The sequence below is a fragment of the Peromyscus eremicus genome, chromosome 8b, assembly GCF_949786415.1.
Source record: "Peromyscus eremicus chromosome 8b, PerEre_H2_v1, whole genome shotgun sequence".
NCBI lineage: Eukaryota > Metazoa > Chordata > Mammalia > Rodentia > Cricetidae > Peromyscus > Peromyscus eremicus.
Window position 1 is genome coordinate 20,202,593 of NC_081424.1, and position 22,562 is coordinate 20,225,154.

At 41.4% G+C, this 22,562-nt stretch overlaps 1 protein-coding gene across 1 annotated transcript in view; it reads right to left on the reverse strand.

Moving 5' to 3' along the window:
- Man1a1 (mannosidase alpha class 1A member 1) overlaps nucleotides 1–22,562 on the reverse strand; it is a 174,384-nt gene that overhangs the window by 124,549 nt on the left and 27,273 nt on the right. The window contains exons 2-3 of the mRNA XM_059272584.1: nucleotides 7,080–7,176; nucleotides 1,969–2,084 (exon numbers count right to left, since the gene is read on the reverse strand). Of these exons, the coding sequence (XP_059128567.1) occupies nucleotides 1,969–2,084; nucleotides 7,080–7,176 (213 nt within the window). The remainder of the gene's footprint in view (nucleotides 1–1,968; nucleotides 2,085–7,079; nucleotides 7,177–22,562) is intronic.

The following is a 22,562-nucleotide window of genomic DNA, read 5'->3' on the forward strand; positions in this document are numbered from 1 at the left end:
AAAGCTTTCTAGTCTAACTTTTCTTGTTTAGTTTGATTAGCATTATCAGAACTGCCACGTAACATTCCTTCCAACGGCTCTGTAAATTTGAACCACCAGCTCTTTATAGTTATTTCTCTCTACATTTAAAATGAAAGAGCCTGGGGCTGGAGACTGGTCAGCAGTCAAGAGTACTTGTTTTTGCAGAGGCCTCAGAATTAGTTCCTCATACCCGTATGGTGGGTCACAACCATCTGCAACTCTAGTTCCAAGGGATACAACTCCTTTTTCTCATCATCCCTGGGCAGCAGGCACATGCGTGGTACATAAACATATATGTGTAAGTAAGACATTCACACACATGAAGATGAATAAATCTAAAAAATTAAAAATAAAATAAGAGCTTAGTCCTGATCTGCAAAGTTCTGTAGTGTTGGAATATTGTCTCTCTCATGTTCTAGAGTCAGTTAGCAGGAAGATCAAGCAAAAACTTCACTCTATCTATAAGACCTTCTAAATGTACCATAGCTAGCAACTAATCAAAGGAGGAGCAACAAAATATCAAAACTCATCATTTATATGTGTTTTAAAGTCAAAGTGATGGACAAGGACTTGCTTTAGTAATCTTGAGTGCTCTGGCTAACTCTGGTGTCCACTCTTGATGGGGACAGAGGAGTGACAGTTCAGCAGGGTGGGCAGGAGCACCCTCTTCCTTCATCCCATCACCACGAACTATGCTTCTTCCACCTTGGCTGTGAGGATGCCCAGACACCACTGAACACTTCCTAGCTTACACAAGAGGCTTACAACGATTTCTGCAAAGTAACTTCTGATTTAAAATAATAATACCAATAATGCAGCCACACGTTAAGGACTTATAAAGAGTCAGGGCTGACATGCTTCCTTTTCTTAGAATAAATTCCTTGCCCACATTCTTATGGAGTAAAACAATGACTGTCCAGTTACATCCAAGGAGACACAGTCCTCCCCAGCCATGGTCATCAAACACTGGACCTGTCTCATTCTATTGCACTGTTCCCTCAAAGCACACTGGGCCTCAGGTTATTTGCCAAACATGCACATATACCAAAAGCTGAAGACTATGTTATTTTTGCACATAGATCTAGAGGTAGGTGATTTTTTCACCCTATTTTCTTTTATTAACAGGAGCATAAGAGCAACAAAGTTGGAAGCCTTAGTTAAGTGACAGTGGCTGCTGATGCTGTGTGTGTGTGTGCCTTGTACAATGTCAAGATTAAGTATTAGGGACAAGGTCCTGTGACAGACTCATGGCTCCAACATGCAGCCAGCCATATGCTCTGGAATAAGACGTAGAGGCTTCAGCATCCATCTCATAGGGTTGCTGTGGTATTTTAAACAGGAAGATTGGATAATGTAGGCTACTGTAAATATTTACTTCTGATTTACCCTTAATTTGACAAAGAGGACATCTGCCTGTACAATAACTGAGAAGCATAGAGCGTGAGAGTGTCTTTACTATTTAAAGTTGCATTGTGTGGAGTAGTAGAGCTCACTCAGCAAAGTGCATGCCTCTTAAGCAGGATGACCTGAGTTTGATCCCCAGAACCCATGTCAAAAAGTCAGGTGTGGTGGCATGTGTGTGTAATTCCAGTGCTGCAGAGATGGGAACAGGCAGACCCTTGGGTTTTCTAGCTAGCCAGCTTAGGCTAGGTGGCAAGTTCTAGGTAGTAAGAGACCCTGTCTCAAAAACTAAAGGAAGAAAAGAAGGTGGATAACCAGAGGAATTACAGCCAATAGCATTATCCTCTAGTTCCCACATGTACACATACACCCACACACCTATCAACATGCACACACACACACACACACACACACACACACACACACGCGCGCATAAAAAAGTTGAATTTTTTCTACTGGCACAGATTATAGTAAATAATGTGTCCCATACAGGGTATGGATAAGCTAAAACTTAAGGGCTCCATGAGCAACTTCAATTGAACTTACCACATTAAAATCTAAATATTTTTTAATCCATGATTTAGCTTCTTGAAATTCAGTCTTCATGCCCATGATGAAAAGTGTATCCAGGGCATCTACTATCGTTGCTCCTTTGATGCTGCCTGAAAAAAAATACCAAAAATACCTTTTCAACATTTTTGAGATAGATGCAAACTGACCACCCCTAGAATAAGCTGAGAGTGATCCTCAGCTCATTAACAAACAGTCATACTGAAAAGAGTATTAGTTTCTTTCAGAAAAATAAAATGTAAAAAAATACAGCGTATCAAACGAAATTTTTCCATAGGCTATCAGCACGGAACACTAATCTTTAACATTTGCTCCGAGTTGTAAAAGCTAAACTTACTCTTGGAAACTTCCTTTGTGACTGCATTCTCTAACGAGGAAAGAAAGAATGAGCCTGAAGCTAAGGGGCAGTTGCCATTATTTTTGTGTAGTGGCCCTGGAGTGCACCTGCGTGAAGTTTGCTAGATGTAGAATTATCACCGTGCTAGCTCTTTTAAATCATTGCAGGCATCACCCTTTATCTGCAGACAGTATGTTCCAAGAATCCTGGGTGATGCCTGCAACAGCAAATAGTACTGAACCTCATATATACCACATTTTTCCTAAGCATAAATACATTTAATGCCTTTTCCACTTTAACACCTAAGCACTGTGGCCATAACTTTCGCAGTTTGATGTGGGACAATAAAACTAGCTCAGATTTCATTTTCTTTCTTCCCAGTTCCACGGACAGAAGGCTCATCTTGACTGTAGCTCTTAGCAACCTCAGCATATGATTTTCCCACTCCCTTTCCATATTAAGCTGAATATCAGGTACATTCATTGTTAAAGGAAATACTTTGGGGCTTCTTGTTGGCACACCCAAATTGTCAGCATGGTGCTCTTGTGCTTTTGTACCATTAGTGAAACAGGGTGACTTGGATACACAGAATAAAATGCCAAGAGAGATGAAACAAAGTGGCTACCAAATGATGAACAGTCGGTTAACACATAGCGTGGATACTGGGGTGAGTCCCGTCCAGGCCAGGATAGAGCTGGAGGTGGTCACAATTTCAGGATATGACCATTTAAAGCATAAGGATTCTTATTTTTAGAATCCTCCTCAATGTTCTCAGACTGCAGTTGGCCACGGGTAATTAAAATCCCAAAAACAAAAGCACGGGTAACTAGGAGACATTCTGTTCTCTAATATGTAATCTCCACTGTCGATAACATCGTGACTGATTCCAATGTCCGTCTCTTGTCTAGCCAGGCTCAGGTTCTGTTTATTTGCTCTGAGCTTCCACTGTATGTAGATTTTACACTTCTCAGGCACACACCATGTTCTGTCTGTCATCCTTTAGTCTACAAACTTCTCTGAAGACAGAGATTACATTTTGTTCACTCCACATTCTCCATGATGCCCTTTATGACTGTAGTAGTGATGTTCCATGAATGGCCATTGAAAGACTGAGTACTACATTTATTCAGTGCAGCTCCATAAATAAAAATGGAATGGACTTCAATGCACACACTGTTTAAGTAACAAGTTGAGAAACTATCACTAGGAAACTAGAAGTAATAGAATATTAAAATATGCAACTTTCTAAAACAGACTAAATTTGAATCTTACATAATGATAAAGACATGAAAGTTAGAAAACTTCTTGTGTCACACTTTACTCTAATCCACTGTTCTCAAAAATACAGGTTTTTTTGGGAAACAAAACTATGGAATCAAGGGAAACATTAACGGGAATGTTCTCAGGTCACATTTTGAAACATGATACCAGATTCATATGATCACTGATTTCGAATTCCCCAGTCGTTAAGAGCTGTTTGTTGTTGTACTTTACACTGCATATAACTGATCAAACACGAACGGTTCTCTTTGAGGAGCGATTCTGTCAAACCCTAGCTCTGCTTTCTTTTATACAGAGGAACTGGGAGGTGGCCACTCCTCCAGGTCACTTCTCACGTTCATCAGCATCATTTTGAAGTCAAGGAAGGAGCCAGTTTTCCTTTCCCTGGCAAACAGGTGAGTTTGAAGTAACTGGAAAGAACTAGCCAGAGAAAGAAGGACCAGTGTTGAAGGACTCCCTGGATGCTAGGGACTGGCAAAAACGAGGTTCACGGAGCAGATGTCTCCTGAAAAACAGGCTGCTCTCAGGAACCACATGAATAAGCCACTGCAAACAAATAACCACCCCCCAAAACCTGGGGGAAAGGGAAAGACATATTCCTTTCTTCAAGGGTTTGCTGAAAGAATACACAGATTGCCATATTACTTGCAGACAAAGAATTTGGCTCAGATACATCTAAGGAAGGCAATTAAAAGTTTTCCTCACTTTCAATAATAAGGACTTTCAATTATTGCAGTAAGTCCCAGGTGTTGATTTTATTATACCAGAAAATCTTCCCTAGCCTATTCTAATTTGAAAATGGAAACAGATACCATTTGATTAACAGTTCATTTTGCCATATGAATATTTGAGGCCTTTTGCAAAGAGTAAGTACTTATCTGGTTTTTATTGATAAATCCAGTGAAAATGAAAACTGTAAAAACAAAAAGACTTGAAATGTTTTAAAGTTTATTGTGAAGACCATCGGTCTACTAACGGAAAACCAAGTGATCTGTTCAATGATGATTAAGGCAAGTTAACACATAACTGAGTTCTCTGATGAAGCTTCACTAAGAAAAGAGTAAAAACAGGGTAATTAACTTTTAAAGATTTATTTATTGTCTATTTTATGTGTACAGTGTTTTGCCTTCATGTGTGTTTGTGAGCCACATATGTGCAGTGGCTGTGGGGGCCAGCAGGGGCACATCAGATCTTCTGGAACTAGAGTTAGGAGACAATTGTGAGCTGTCAGGTGGGTGCTGGAAATCAAACTCGGGCCCTTTCCAAGAGCAGTCAGTGGACTCAACTGCTGAGCCACCTACCCAGCTCAGAGTCAGGTTAAAAAAATAAAATAAAAGCTGGGCGGTGGTGGTGCACGCCTTTAATCCCAGCACTCGGGAGGCAGAGCCAGGCGGATCTCTGTGAGTTCGAGGCCAGCCTGGACTACCAAGTGAGTTCCAGGAAAGGCGCAAAACTACACAGAGAAACCCTGTCTCGAAAAACCAAAAAAATAAAAATAAAAAATAAATAAAATAAAAAGTTGTAATAGCAAATACTGAAAAGGGAAGGCCCTCTGACTTTACCATGAAATTTCAGTGTCTGTCTTAAACTGGAACCTCTCCTCTTTCATGGGACCTGGTCACCGTCCTGAGACTAGCCCCATCTGCAGCCATTTCTGTGGCAGGCACTCCCAGCTTAAGTTCCCTGTCTCTGAACTGAATCATTCTCATGACAGAGCAGTGTCTTCGTCCACTCTTCCCTGCAATGCCCTCCCCTCTACATGAGATCCCAAAGGCTCCTGGAACTCCCTGGTGTGTCTACTGAACCACCTCATGCTTTGACAACTCACTGTTTACATGCATGTTGGCTGCACTACACCACCAACTCTTGCAACGACTTGGAGTCTCTCCTTCAACACCAGTGACAGAAGTGGAGCTGAAGGTATAAAACCCTTAAGAAACAGAAAAGCAGCGTACCAGGATTAGGAACGTGGAGTTGGTCCCACTGGAGTTCCTGTCCCGCTTGTCACTGCATAGGTGGTTATCTCTGAGAAAGTTCTTCTCTGTGCTTCATTTTTTTTTCTCACCAAAAAATGTACATAGAAATGAGATCAAATGATATGTGGCAGAGTGGCACTATACAATAATTGCTCCATAAGTGTCACCAGAAATTGCTACTTGTTATATGAACTGGTACCATTTAAGGTATTCTGGTAAAATATGGAAAGTCAGGCTGGTGAGTAGTTCAGCAGCCACAGAGTTCATTTTTTTTTTCCCTTTACCCCATTACTTACAGTTAAAAGTTTTGAGAGCTGGAAAGAAATCAAGCCCAGAAGGTGGGCCCTGAGGAGGTCTTTGTTCAAAGGAATCCATCAAACGTTTCTAGTGGTTTCCTTCTTCCCACAATAAGAACATTATTAATACAAACAGTACCAATCAGAATGTTCTGTGAGGACCAAGTGTAAGGGCAGCAAAAAAAGCACATAGCTGGGAGTTCAAAGAGCTGGCCTAACCTGCTTGCCTTGTCTTCCACAGGAAAAAAAAGCAGAAAGCTATGGCCACAACCGAGTTACAGAAGGGATCACCACGGCCCATTGCCTCAGCCAGCTTCTGTACAAAGACAGAGGTTTCATGCATCAGGAAGTCCTTAATGCAGATAACTAAATACTCTTCTACAGGAATCACCCCAGACCTTAAAACCCTGCTGTGTACGCCATCCCTGGAAGTCAGCCCTGGGCATCGATATGTTTTACAGTTACATAGGTCCCTCTGACACAAAGCTGATGTTCTCTCTAAAAGATACATTATGTGCAATCTTTCCACAGTTCCAGCAGGGGTTCAAGTTTCCTAGCAACACAGAGGGCCTGGAGAATCACAGAACCCCACGAGCTTTTTGACCATCAGTGAGTTCAGGGGACTCAGAGAAAAGACTATCAATAAAAAGCCAGGAATGTCGGTTCACCAATTATAACTTCTAGGAAGATGTGGTAGTTTGAATGACAATCCCCCGCCCCGCCCCCGCACTGACTCACATATTTTAATACATGGACGTTTGTTGGCAGAACTGTGTGGGAGGGATTATGAGGTGTGCCTGTCCCTGGGGGTGGGCTTTGAGGTTTCCAAACCCATGCCATTACTAGTTAGACTTTCTCTGTCTTCTGCTTGTATATAAGAATATAAGCTCTCAGCTACTGCTCTGGTGCCATGTCTGCCTCCCGCTGCCGTGATCCCCACCATGTTGATCACGAACCACCTTCTGAAGCTGCAAGCCCCATTAAATCCTTTCTTCTATACATTGGCTTGGTCATGGTATCTCTTCACAGCAACAGAAAAGTAACTCTGACAGAAGGCTAACTCAGGAGCATTGCTATAAATTCAAGGACAGCTAGGGCTATGTGCTCAACTCCAAGCCAGCCAGGGCTAAGAGAGTGAGAACTTGTCTCAAAAAACAAAAACAAAAAACCCCTCAAATCAAAGCACATCATACTCACCAAATAAGCTGCTTGAATGGCCTTCTTTTGATATAGGTTTCAGTTCGTTTAAGCCCCAGGCATAGCGTTTATAATTATTCCAAGCATGGTTCATCATCTGAGCAGAGATAAAAATGAGATTACAATTTGAACTGGGATGTTTTTGTTACAAGATAGATCATAGTCTTTGGATTTGAAGGTTACAGAATTAAAATTCAGTGCTTAGTCTAAAAGGCTGATGATTAATTAAGAGAGTGATAGCTGTGTAAATTAGGACAGACATGAACAGAACACATGCATTATTTCTTTATGCTTACAAATATAAATTTTCCTTCTTGGAACCTACTCAATCCTATTTATTGATAGGATTATTGATATATTGATCATCTTCAAAAGTCAGTCCCCAACAACAGAAATTTAGTTTATCCTAAAATGATGAATCATTACGAAATTTATCTATTTCATTTTCATAAAATATTAGATCTAGAAACTTTGAATTCATATTTTTGTGCAAGGTCCTTCCTATTTTGTTTACATAGACAAATATTCAAGGTTATCACTTTAAATAATTCAGTGCTTTTTGATCAAGAAATGCGAAAGAGTATTTTGAAATAAATACAGGAAAGAAAAAGAAATCCTACAGTTATGCCAGGAGATTGAAAACCTTTTGGATATTATAGTCAGTCATTAATAAAAATATGTATTTGTGTACACATATGTTAACTGGAGATAGAGTCTATCTATTCACAAATTAGAGACCAATAATATTTTTAAATATAAATAACTGTCCCATCAATTAGTTGAATAAAAAAGTTTTATGACTCAAAGACTGTGTGTAATAATTACTATTTTAAGGACTGAAAATTGAACACAAGGCCTCTTACATACCAGACAAGCACTCCTTCACTGATCCATTTCCTTAGGCCTCTTAGATTTTATTTTGAGACAGGATCTCATTAAACTGCCCGGACTGAACTTGAACTCACCATGTAGCCCAGTCTGAGCTCACAATCTTCTTGACTCAGCCTCCCAAATTGTTAGAATTAGAGTCCTGTGCTACCAGGCCAGGACTATAATTATTTTTATATAGAGTTTTTAAAGAGTTCAGGACTGCTCAATTCATGCTTATTCATGCCACTATTTTATAGTAATGGTAACCAAAATATGGAAATGATATGAAAATGTTCTCATCTTGTTCTGTATTTTTTAGGACCATTAAAAACATCACATACAGGGCTAGAGAGAAGCTTATCAGTTAAGAGCACTTATTTTTGCAGAGAACCCAGGCTTGGCTCCCAGCGACAACATAGTGGATCACAAGTATGCACAACTCCACTTCTAGGGGATCTGATGCCCTCTTCTGACCTTCTTGGGCACTAGATATGAACATGATGCACATACATATACACAATACACACACAAAATAAATAAATCTAAACATGCTCTTGCAAAATATCACGTAAAACTGTTGTTACTATTCAAGGTCTAGTTATCACAGAAGGTCTTCAATAAGATCAACCTGACTCAAAACAGCGTCTGTACATGTCCCTGAACACAATAATGAGAACCTTCATTTAGCTATCTCCTATTTCATTGCCCATTCTCACCCATAGCCACCAAGAATCTATACTATCTCCTGTGGATTCTGGCTAACTGTTCCCCTTCTGTATGGTGCTCCAATTTTTCCAGAACCCTTTATAATTTATCTTCAAACCATAGATGAGGCAACTGACGTTCAGAACTTAAAACCAAAATAAAGCTTGACTCAGAGTCATGACATTACAGCCAAGGATCCAGCTTGCCTACCCACACTGGCCTGGCTCCAAAGCCTGAGGGCAGGAACCTGCACATTTCATCACTTTACTCTAATGAGTCTGTAACAAAATAGCTCCCTTTCAAGTACCAGACTAGATCTTCCAGTGATCGGAAAATGTGTATAAGGTAATGTTCTCAAGGTTTTTCTTGCATAGATTAGCTTTATTGGGAGGTGCAACAGACTTGAGGTCAGGTAACCCGACTTCTCTTGCCTATGATGCCAACTGATTGGTCACACATGCCTGAATGGGTCAGCTTCTGTTGAGACCACCTTTACTTCTCCGAAAATTCAGGATGACAATTTTTCACAGGGTTCATGGCAGGATGCTAGAAGCATGGCCTGTGTCTTTGCACATAGCCCAGTGCCTGATGAATGACATGTAGCTACGTGTTTATAAATGTTAAGCCTATATTGAAAGCCAATTGTGTTCATATCACAGAAAATAGAAACCAATGAGCTTCGGAAAGAACAGGTGTATGAAATCCACAAAACCCCTTGAGACTGTATCCCAGTTTTACTTGTTTTGATGCCCGCCCTCCATCAAAATGCACTGCACTTTGTAACTCAAATGTTAAAAGTTCTTTTAATAAAACACCCGGAGCCTGGTATCAGGGGTGAAAGCTGGAAGATCAAAGAAGCAGCCACCACCTCTGACCTCACCAGCTCCTCAGCCTGGAAGAACTCAGCCGATAGGCCTCTAGCTGAATGAGCTTCCTCTGCCAAAAAGGCTTTAGTTCCAGTCTCCTCACACCTTATATACCTTTCTTTGCCCACCATATTACTTACTTTCTATTGCTGGGATTGAGGGCGTGTGACTTTCCACAAACTGGGATTAAAGGTGTGTGCCACCACTGCCTGGCTCTGTTTCTCTCCTAGACTGAGTCAATCTCATGTAGTCCAGGGTGGCTTTGAACTCACAGAGATCCAGATGGATCTCTGCCTCCTGAATGCTTGGATTAAAGGCCTGTGCCACCACGGCCTGGCCTCTAGGTTTAATCTAGTGGCTTGTTCTGTCCTCTGATCCTCAGGCAAATTTTATTAAGGTGCACAATATATCATCACAGCACTCTCCTAAACTCTTCATTCCTGACAATTTCCAAATATGCTTTAAAATTTCAAGAGCTTTGGAATATACTCCTCATAAAAAACAAAAACACGTTATAGTTATTGTTTCGGCTTTGAATCTGAATGGAAACTAGTGCTATTAATGGCTTAAAAACAGCATATAGATTTACTACAGACAAAGTGTTACCCTGTCAAAAATCATCAAAACCAGGCATGGTGATACACACCTGAAATCCCAGCACTCAAAAGGCGCAGGTAGGAGGGTTAGAAGTTCAAAGCTATGCCTGGTTACATAAGTTTGAGGCCTGTTGGCTACATAAGACTATCATTTATACAATGTATAGTATCACATAATCCCCATAAGTGTTATCTGTCTATCCATCTATGCATCCATCCATCCATCCATGCACCCACCCACCCACCTACCAACCTATCTATTAGCTTTTCTTATCCTTTTCCCCATAAGGAAAGATGTTAATTGCTTAGCTGCTGATATGTCGTAAGTTGCTGCATCTTTCCCAACATGGTTTTCTCATCTCTTGATGAGTTCTCGTCTCTTCTATGAGTTCAGGTTAGAAAAGAAGATACTAATGTGACCAAATATCCTGAATGGAACATCACGGGTGCTCTTTTCAGTGTTCTGGACAACGAAGGGAAACAACCATATTGTTGATGGGTTCCAGTGCCGATCACCTTAGGTTGAAAGGATCTGCCATAGTATATCAAGCTGTAATATTATATGTGTGTGTGTGTGTGTACACATACATACATAGGCATGTATGTATATATGGGCATATATATATGGGACAGGGTGTGTGCATGCATAGCATAACCATGCTACATAAAATCAATTTGTTATTTCAGATTTATGACTTATACAGCTCTTTGAAAACACAGAAACACTTGTCATTCCACAGTACTGCCACAGCCAGCTGCAGGACCATGGGGACAAAGACATTCAATCTCTCCAGACTCTGTGTTACAGCATGCTGAGAAGACAAGAAGGTCACTTCTATAACTGTCACCAGAGAAGTCCATGAATAGGATTGATCCCCCCCCCCCTTCACAGGCCTCTTATTTTGCTTTGTAGCCTTTTATATACTTAATTAGGGTTCTATAGCTTGCCATTCTAAGAGGAAGGATTAAAATCGGGCTAAACTGGGGGTTGATTAGGTCTTCAAATGCAGTGCTGAAACTCTCACAAGAGGAATGGAAGGCAAACGGGACTTGAATTTGCATTGGTGTAGAGCAGAGCTAACACAGAGTATAGATAGAAATAAAGGAAGGACACAAAAATTCACAACAGCAATCCATTGTCCTGACCCAGAAAGGAAGGAACTGAAGCATAAGATATGCAAAAAAGCATTTACTTCTCCTTGACTCTGGGCTCATAGAAAGGATTTCTCAATTTGTACTATTCTTTACAGTTGACATCAGGGCTGAGTAATTAGGCAATGTCATTTATTGAGTGTCTGTTACTCTATGAATAATAAGACGCTAAAGGATTCAAAAGAAAGCAGACAAGCCTATCTCTTCTAAAATCTAACAGATACTGTGTGGAAACTTAGCAGTCCCATATACAGCCTCAATAAAAGCTTATAAACATAGAACAATAAGACTAATAAAATACCGTGTACAGCTCTATAGTTGTGTTCAATAATTTGTCTTAAAGGCTGTGTCTTTCCAAGGACAGTGGAAACACAATAAATATGCTTGTATTTCCCCTGAGCTCTAGGTAGATTACATAGCTGTGTTTTTTTTTTGTGTTTTTTTTTTTTTTTTTTTTTTTTAGTGGAACTACCTTAGGAAATAATTCTGTTATTTATATAATCTTAAGATTTTCAGGATAGACAATTAAAAGCATCCTTTTCAAAAATCTCCCCATTTTTGCCAGTCAGACTTTGGGGTGTCACTTCTTCCTTTAGAACACTTGTGACTTCAGTTCCATTTAAAGTCCCTTCCAGTTTGTACTTTGACTTTTGTTGTTTGTTTTGAGTCAGACAGCATATAATTATGTTGCCTTGGCTGGTTTGGAACTCGCCATATAGACCAGGCTGACATCTAACTCATAGAGATCCACCTGCCTCTGTTCGGTGCCGTCACACCTGGCAACCCTTTGTAAATTGGGGGGTGATCCTGGCATCCCAAGTGATCCGGGGCCTGGCACTTGATTTAAAGAGAGAAAGGTGGGGGAAGCCATAAGCCTCTGAAGTGAGGTATTCTTTTAAGTCACTCTCACTACTCATGGTGGAGCCAGGCTGAGCCGACCATCTCTACCTGGGATACTTAGGGAGACATTCTGAGAGAATCTTGAGGCCAGGGACTGTTGGAGAAGGAGTGATGTACGTATCCACAAAGAAAGGTCATAAAATGGGGTCACAAAGCAGTCAAGGCCATGAGGAAAATAGAGGGTCTGGAGAGAAAAGGAAGAAGAGGCTGAAAGGCAGAAATGAAGTGCTCAGTCCTACGTGGTGGACCTGTGAGCAGAGCAATTGCAGAATTACAAAGGACGCTGTTGATTCCTGAATGTTGACAAAATATCTTCCTCTCTTCTCTGCAGTGTGGCTTTTTGTCTGACGAGGCTGTTGGCTTACTTCTCTATGTGTCCTTACAGAAAATCATGTTCTTATTTTTAGGAGTGATACACAAGGGCAGGTCATAGGCACCTTACAAACTAGATTCTTATGCTAGCTTCGACAACATTGATGTACTCCTAGTGAGGCAATTAATCTCTCTGATCCCACTTTCTGCATCCATCAGATGTGAAAGAACCAAAGTATAGCTTCATTGGTTGAGATGGTTAAATAAAATTATGCATGTAAAGAACATACAGCCCAACACACTGTGAGCGCTCAATGCATTTAAGCATTTGTACTGAAAAAGAGAAATATGTCATTGATCTTTGTAATTTCAAAGTGTCATCACAATTTTTCCTAGTACACAAACAGAAAGGACAAATATACACAAACCAGACAAATATGTACTGTACCTGAGTTTTCTATAAATATACACATTTAAAAGTGCACACAAAAATTTGCTATCCAAAGAGAGACAGAGGAATGATGAAGAATGGAAATGGCCCTTTCTAGAGTAGGGCAATGAGCCAGTCTTTAGTTTTGAAGTCCCATCTACTTGTTTCCATGGATAAGCCCGTGAAGGGCATGTGTTGTAAGAGGTTTTTTGGCTGCTGATCCAGGAAGAAGATATGAACTCGAGATGGGTAAGGGACTACAGGTACTTAGAGTTTCTGGAGAGAACAATTCGTATAGCATGAGGTCACCCAGAGGCTCAGGGCAAGAGGCCTTCACACAGGAGGAGAGTGTAAAGGAACTCCTTGAGGAGAAGGGGTCTGAGGGGAGGCTAGGTCTGGGGCTGGGGATGAAGGGAGCCCATTAGAAGGGCAGGGATCTCTGAGCTAGAAAACTTAAAAAGGCAGTAGCTGCTACCTATCACCAGTCTACAGATGTTGGGTAAAGTTTCACAGACTGTGTAAAGCAAGCAGGGCTCCGGTGGCTAAATTTGCTTAGTCTATTTAAAAACAATGAGATGTGTAAAAATCTGGGTTTCATGCCAGTGGGCTCTTGAGCCAATGAGCATCAGCATACAGTGAATGAAGAGCAGCATGGGGGCGGAAACCCAAAGCCACCCTTGCTGACTTAGTAAGGCTGTGTGACACTAAAGAGATGTTTTGTAGTCTGGTAACTTTCCTGTTCCTGTTGTTCTAGAAGCTACACAGGGCTGTGGTTTAGGGGAGGTCTAAGGGAAGAGATCTATTTAACGTACCAGGTGGTGGTACAGCTAAAACGATGTGCCAGTGTGTGCTGGTGGAGGAGGTGGGTATGAGCATATGTGGGTAATCACATGCACATGCATGTGGAACCCCGATGATAACCATGGTTTTTGTTTTGTTTTGTTTTATGAGACAGGGTCCCTCTCTGGGACCTGGAGTTCACTAAGCAGGTCAGGCTGGCTGGCCAGGGAGCCCCAGGGATCCTTCTGTCTCCAACTCCCAATGTGGGGGTTATAAATGCACACTATCACATCATGCCTTTTATAGCGAGCCTTCTGAAGACAGAACTCAGGTCCTCACGATTACACAGCAAGCCTTCGTGGACTGAGCTATTTTCCAAGCCTCATCTTCAATTATGCTTGGGATCCATTCTCTGAAAAACACATAACTTAAAATCTTGCCAATAGAGAGAAAAAAAAAAAAGAATAAGATAAAATCAGGCTGTGGCTCCTCCTTCCAAATGTTGTCAGAAATGACCTGACTGCCATATAAAAAAATAACTTACAGAATGTTCAGATACAACGTCAACAGAAAACATCTTTAAGTCATCTTGTCAATGTCTTCTCTGTCTTCGGTGAAAATGAGACGAGAAAAGTGAAAGTGCATAGCTCCTCTCAACTTCCTTATCCCACAAACGGAATTTCCAGAGAAGGAAGTGAGGGGCAGCAATCTAGCCAGCCCTCTTTTGCTTACTCCTTCACCCTGTATCTCCCAGCCAAGACTTAGCACCCAGAAGGGGCCCTGGGAAGCAGGAGCCCAGGTGCGGAGGCACAGATAAAGCCAGAGCAGTAAGCATGCGCCCTGCTGTCTAAGAGGCTAACCTTTCAGCTTTCTCATTCAAAAAGAGTAATCCTGGCTTGGGGTGGTGGTACACGCTTGAAATGATAAGGCTTGGGAGGTTGAGGCAGGAGGATTACAAGTTGGGACCAGCCTGGCTACATAGAGAAACTCTATCTGGAAAGAAAGGAACAATGAAGAATCAGTCACTACAAATGGTGGGTTGTGGTAGAAGGTGTTGACTGTAGGAGAGGTCAAAGTGAGCACTTTTCAATACTTTCTGCTCAGTTTAGCTGTGGACCTAAAACTTCTGTTCACATACCGGGGGGGGGGGGGGGGGGGGGGAGTGGTAGGAATCTCCTTGACAGTACAGTCAAGAGTCAGAAGTAGAAATGAGCCAGCTCCAAGCCCATTCCCCCGGGGCACGCTCACCTTTATTCACTCAGGCCAGCTTCTCACTCTCCTCCCAGGCTTCTGGAGCTGGGCAGAGATAAGAAAGAACACTCTGGGAAAAACAAGCAGGCACTGAGGAAACTCAGAGCCAGGGCCGTCAGGGCAATTGAAGGAGAAGTAAATTAATGGGACAGAAAAGAAAAGAGGCCAATGTCGCTTAGAGGTGACAGAATGCAGACCGGGGTATGACTCTGCATTCTCTGACTGCGGGCCTGGAGTCCATCATGGTTACATACAGAAGCATTTAGCACCCTCATTTAACAGGTACCAAGATGCCCCCTGGGAGTCTGGAGAAAGCTCTCCACGAGGGAGGCCCCCACCCTCGTCACCTTCTAGCAATCATCCTGCTGTACAGAGGGAAACCCCCTCCTGGCCAGAGTAGTTTCCAATTTTACCCTGCATTAAGTTAAAACACTTATTCATATGCTGTGTTCAATTTCTCTTTGAATTTCTGAAATCCATTAGCTGTCTCTCTCTTTCCCTAAGGCTACTAAAATCTTCTATTTCCAAGGTTCTCTTGCCCAATATTACAATGACAATTCAACTTATGGAGTACCCAGTTCTGCCAAGCCAAGAATTGTAAATGGAGACAGAGGAGGTTTGCCAGAGTGAGGACACAGAGTAAACTTCATTGGGCAAATCTACACATATCACACTAAAAAATACATTTTTGTTTATCAGAATTCAATTTAACTGAGAGTGCTGCATTTCACAGAGGTCGCGGGGAGAGGATAGATAAAACCCACCTTGGTTTCTTCTACAAGATCCCACGCTTGTTACCCTTGCCTGGCTTTGGATCGAGAAAGAGGCTAAAATCAAAGGACTGGGTAAAATACAATGGTCTGGTCCAGAGCAACCAGAAATGATGGGGATGCGTAAAACGAGAACAAAGACCCTGACTTAAGCCACTTAAACATACTATGCTGGGGCTGGAAAGAGGGCTCAGTAAAGTGCTTGTCATGAAAACACGAGGGTGCAAGTTTAATTCCTGCATCCACATAAAAAGTCAGGCATGCCGTGCACACTTGTAATCTCAAGAGATGGAGGGATCCCTGGAGCTCGTTGACCAGCCAGACTAACCACATGGGTGAGCTCTAGACCAATGAGACATTCCATCTCAAAACCCAAAGCAAGGTTAAGTGTTCCTAGAGGGCAGCACAGGTGGATGGGATCTGGCCTCCACAAGTGCATGCTTACCCCAACACACACACTGCCACATACATGTGCACCTATAATACATGTGCACCTGTGTGCACCTGCACATACATGTGCCTTCCCATACATCCGTACGGACACCCACATCAGCATTAGCAGTTTATGCTGCATCCTCGGGTTTATAGGCATCGGGTCTGTTGGTGAGTCTCTGGGTATACAAATTTCTACAGCTCAGGAGGTAACTTTCATCTGCTCCTAGTCCAGGCTGTCCTCCAGAGTGCCAGAATCTCAGACTGCTCTGGTCCCACTGTGGGCTCCTTTTGCTATAAATTAGTAAAGTCCTTAAGATCCGGCATGTGTGCCCAGACTTCTGGGCAATTCTCTTTTCTGTGGATGAGTAGCACTTTCACAGTTTAGATAGCATTTAGGGTTTTAAACAGTCTGTTCTACAAATAAAACCGTGCGAGCCGTCATCGCTGTGGGTTTTAGAGCTGGAGAGCTGAAGAGGAGGAAGTGAGTAAGCTTTGTCACACACCTACCACATTGAACTGTGAGAGGCACTTGACTGAATTTGGCACATGGAAGTCTCACCACACCCTGTGGGATCTTACATCTTACAGCTGCAGAAGCTGAGGCCCAGCACGGCACAGAGGAAGGGCGAAGCTGCGAACCCTCACACCCTTCCAAAGCCGCTTCCGAACCTCTGCAGCTGCTGAGCTCTCTAGCTGCTCCCCACATAGGAGGCGGCCCTTGCTGGGGTAGGGAAACTGTCATCAAGACTGGGAACATAGTACGCCATACCTTATGAGCTTACAAGCCGAGGCTGGAGGAAAGAGCCTCGTACTACAGCCTTCCCCGTCCTGTCTCGACGCTTTCAAGTCTCAGGATGCTCCCTTCCCTCCATTTTAGGTCTTGGTTCCGGTCCACACTAAAAATCCTCTTGGCCTGGCCTTGTGCACTGAGCCCCACAAAATGGCTTCATTCTCCACTAGCAGGCCTGGCTATGGATTTAAAGAAAAATGGGAATCCGTCTCCTCCATGCCAAGCTGCTGACTGCCCACTGTGGGATATTTCCTTTCAGCTATGGTATTCCCTGAGGTTTATCACCACACTCAGGCAACATCTACACTAGTTTTTCTTTACTTTTTCTACAGAACTAGACTTCCTCTTTCGGTTGCTATGGGCACAATTTGTTTATCATTGGATCCTGGGGTTGCCTCTGCAGAAGTTGACTTGTGTGCCTGTGAATTTTCTTCAGATTTCTATATCCTGACTATATTCCCAGCCAACTTTAATATACTTTATAAAAAAAGGCAGCAGGAGATATATAAAGAAGTAATTATTAAATGCTACTGCATGAATCTTAATGGGTTGCCATGAATTACCCTAGGAAATGAGAGTGGTTAGTTAGCAATGCAATTTCTTTAGGAAGAAAATGCCTGATAAAGCCAGTAAAAAAAAAGAGAGAGAGAGAATTCTAGTAATCACTACTTATGAAGGGCAAATTGACTGGTGATTTCTAAGCACTATCTCCATCTCCTAAGAAAAAGCCAACATTTATAGATCTGGCAAAAAAAAAAAAAAAAAAAAAAAAAAAAGTCATGTACATTTAAGGGTTCTCTTTATGATAAAATTCTAATGCTATTTCACAAAACGTTTAGGAGAGTTCAAGGCATAAACAAACAAAATAAACAAACAAACAAGCAAAGAAAAACAATAGCAAAACCACATACACACACACACACACACACACACACACACACACACACACGAACAAAAAACGAAGAACCTGAATAAGATTCAAGTACAATTTTCAAAAATATTTAAAGGGTAATAATTTAGCTCCTTCAAAGTTAGAGATCAGTAACCATCTTGTTTGCATACGTATGTCTGGTCAATTCTTTCTGGAGCAAAGCTCTGCTGCCGAGAACAGTTTCTTTATATGAGATAATCTTGCATCAGCTGAGGAGGAGCTGTCACTCACACTATTTCCTATCAAAACACCTGCCTACTGGTTAATGACCTTGCTCTCTTTATACAAAGGTTGCCACTTCAGTTTAAAGGTTCACCTTCAGGGCTTTGGGCCTTTTTATCTAGCTGATTTTTAATTAACACTAAAACCATGCTCATTAGACTAGCCAAGCTAGAACCTCTGTAGTCAATGTAAAGCCACAAAGGGGGCCTTTTGTGGGCCATGATACCAATTGGTCTCCATTATCTGTTTCTTAAACCAAGACCAAGGATGACTTGTGGAAAGCATTGGCACCTGAAGATCTTTCTTTTATCAATCCATAGAAATTGGTATCCGCTGGGCGGTGGTGGCGCACGCCTTTAATCCCAGCACTCGGGAGGCAGAGCCAGGCGGATCTCTGTGAGTTCAAGGCCAGCCTGGGCTACCAAGTGAGTTCCAGGAAAGGCGCAAAGCTACACAGAGAAACCCTGTCTCGAAAAACCAAAAAAAAAAAAAAAAAAAAAAAAAAGAAATTGGTATCCTCTGCTGGCATCCCATGGTGCTCCTTTTTAATTCTAAAATCTAAAAACCTACATTGTATGCACTATTTTCATAGCAAAAGATAAATTATTTCTGAGCTCTTGAATTTGTAATACAGATAAAAGTCTAGGGTTGGGGAGATGGGCCCGTCACTAGAGTGCCAGCCGAACAAGGATGAAGGCCTGGGTTCAGATCATGAGTGTTTGTAACCCTAGTTTGGGGGTTGGAGGCTGGGCTTTAGGGAGACAGGGGCATCCCAAGAGCTTGCTTGCCAGCTGGACCAACCAACTCGTGAGCACCAGGTTTAAGTGAGAAAACCTGTTTGAAAAGATGAAGTAGAGCGTGATCTAGGAAGACACCCAATGTGGACCCCATCCTCCCCAAGAATGTGCATAGACACCATCACTCACATATGCATCCATACGGAGACATACACACAGAAATATAGGCTCAGCCATTTTTAACATGCAACCATCAAGATATTAATATTTTTTCCCAGTAATGGCACGTGATTATTTGCAAGATTGAAATATTTAGGCCAGGGATGTTGCTTAATGGTAGAGCTCTTGTTTGGCATGTACAAAGCCCTGGTTTGGTTCTGAGCACCCGAGATACCTAAGACATACACTCTCAAATTCCTGTGAGCGCATGTGCACACTGAAATATGTGATTTTTTTAAAAGGAATTTGTTTATGGATTTGTTGAGTTCATAGAGACTAAACTTTTGTTCATTTAGATTCCTTTTTAAACTTCACAAATACTATAAAGCCATCAATACTATTGAGAATAGTTACTCACAGTAAAGTTGCTAGTTATGAAAACAGTCATGAATAAAATATAACTTGAATTTTATTTTCAAAAAAGTCTATGATTAACTTGATTTTTAAAAAAACACAACCCAACCAGCCCCAGAGAACTCTGTTCTTTGGCTATCAAGAAGAAAGGGGTACATGTGTTTCTTTATTTCTTTTATGTTTTATTTAAACGGAGGGTTTTTTTTTTTTTAGCAGTTTTATGGCCATAGAAATACTAAACAGAAAAGCACAGAGCTCCCATATGTCCTCCTTACCAACAAGCCCTACAAGCTCTGCTAGCTCCACCCCATGCAGAGAGACACGTTCATTCCAAGTGACGGGCCTACAGTGACACACCATTAGCACCCAAAGTCTGTGGTTTACCTTAGGGTGCCTTCTCAGAATATCCCATGGCTTCTGACAAATGTACAATAGCGCGTGTACATTTATCGCTATAGATAAGTCTTTGCATGGACCCCAAGATCCTCTCTGCTGTGCCTGTTAGCTCTTCCTCCCCGCAAGCCCTAAAAGCACCATTGCCCTTACTGCCTCACTGCTGCTCTGTTCAGAATACGACATCCTTGGAATCAGCAGCAGTGATTGGCTTCCTTCACTGGTGATACACGTTTGATTCCGCCATTGCTCCTAATACCTGGGTCTCTTTTTAGGATTGACTAATGTCTCACTGTTTGTTCAGTCATATTTTACCCCAGATACCTACTGAACAATATCTTAGTTGCTTCCTGGTTTTGTTAGACAAAAAAAGGAAGTTGTTATGAAGAGTACAGTCACAGAGCACAAGCATTTCTTTTTCAAATTGATACCAGAAATCGGTATTCTCTGAAACAAAGGATTATGAATTATAACTAATATATTAAAATAGATTGGTTATAAAATGTCACACACTCTAGAAAACTTGGTTATTTTAGTTTATGAAATAATTACTCTCCAAATTCTTTATTATTAGTAAAATACCTATTCTTTTCCCAGGACCCACATCATGTAAGAGTCTGACAGTAATTTATATACTATAAATAACAGTTTTAGAAATGTCTTGAATATGAAATAAAATGCATTAAAAGCAAGTATTCTAAAATTACTTACCAAATGTAGTATTAATGCATTATAACTAGAAACTCTGATTCCAAAGTATGATCTGGGGGAGCAAAGAACGGCACTATAAAACTTAACATACTAAACTGGTCCACCCCAAAGTGGCTTCCTTATAATGTCACAATAAACATGACCAGTATTTATTGAACATCACATGGCAGAAAGCATGTGAAGCATTCTCCCTTCAATCGCTCACAACACATCAAGGAGGAAATCAACAGGTTGAGTCATCCATCAAGGCCACACCTCTAGCATGTGTTGGAGGTTGGCTCCGAATTCTGCCTGACCCCTAAGCTTGCAAATCTGTTCACTGTCCTGAGCCAAACTCCCCTTGTGCCTTCCAAAGAGACACTCCAGTGAAGTGATGGCATGATGTGGATACACACCGATGCGTGTTTTTGTTCCCTAGTAATTCTGGAGGAAAACGTAACATTTGAGAGTGATACTTTGAGAGGCACAGCATGGAGAGCCAACTTTTGTTTTTTGTTTTTTTTTTAATACATTGTAGACACAGAAACATTAAGCTCAAGGATGGATTAAGGAAAAGAAAGCCAGAATAAGTCGTCTCACATGCACTGAAAATGACATTATGCGGACTTTAACAGTGAAAACTCTTCTCCCATGAAAGGTGTTTGTTCATCTGGATGTGGACACCCTGCCTGGTTATTTCATAATCTTTATTCTTCATTTCTTACAGGTGACATTTTACCACCAACATAACAGCTTAATATATTCATTTTGTTGCCCTCCCCCAGCAAGAGAGAGACAGAGACAGAGAAACAGAGAGACAGAGATTGCCTGATACATTAGTCTACATGTTAATAACACTAAAAATTGATCCCCAATTGGCAACATCACATTTCTTGTTAAACCCATGTTTAATACACACACACACACACACACACACACACACACACACACACGCACACACACACACACGTATGTTACTTTTCAAAACCTATTTTTAAGACTTATACTGTTACTTAGATTACTGAAAATGGCAAATTATTTTGGATGACATCATTTTTAAGGCAAGCAGTAACAACTAATCCACTTGTGCTGCTATTACCTTGTAAATGGCATTTTCTTGGGATTAAAGTTCATGGGAGATATTCTCTGAGTGAGTGTACAGATTTCCTGAGCCTGAAAATGCATTACTCTAAATATTCTGTTAGAGCTTTAAAATCTGATAAAGCCTATTTAAGAGAAAATCATCCTTCATTTCACTTTTGTTCGATGGCATGTACCCAGCATTAAATATATGCCGGATTCAGCGACCTGTTAAAATAGACTGCCTTGCTTCATATTAGCTCTGAGTGTGGCGGCTTCCAAATTTGCTCTGCTTTAAAACCAGACAAAGATCCCATAAATTTAAGGAGAAGAAAATATGCCAAGTTTGTCAGGAGAGGCCAAATTATTTTACTGTTCAAGTAGACTCTGCAAACCTGTAAACCAATAGCAAGGTGGGGAAAGTATACACCCCGCTGTAGATAGTAAGGATTGAGTCACCCCACACCCAAGGTTCCCGTCACTTGGCTTGTCCCTTAAATGGAAAAGAAACTGTCAAAGCTAAAATTTCCCTTCTCAGCCTCCGTAGGGTTTGAGGTTCTAGCCATGAGTGAGCCCTTTGCCAAGGTGTGCAGGTGTTTTATTTCCCTTTGGCCTTGAACCAAACTGATGTAGATGAGATATGCCATCACACTGACGGCTCAGCTCCTGTAAAGGGGTGCGCAACATCAAAAGGTCAAACGAAGACTCGTCTGTTACTATGGAGTTTAGGTAGCGATCCTTCGGATATCTGTAAAAGTTGAACGGCCAGGTAAAAATTGGACTTTATACCACGTACACATTTGGAGAGAGGAAATTTTCCTCTGCCTTTCTGGAAATGTTATGTGTTGACTGAAATTACTTTTAAGGTTTCACTTGTGTAACAATAAAACGTCTGATTTGCCAAAGAAATTGTGGTAGCTGATCGAGTTTTAAATGACTTCTGTGTGGGGGTTGGGGAAGGTATATGATTAAATGAAGGGCTATGAAGTTGGATTCACTC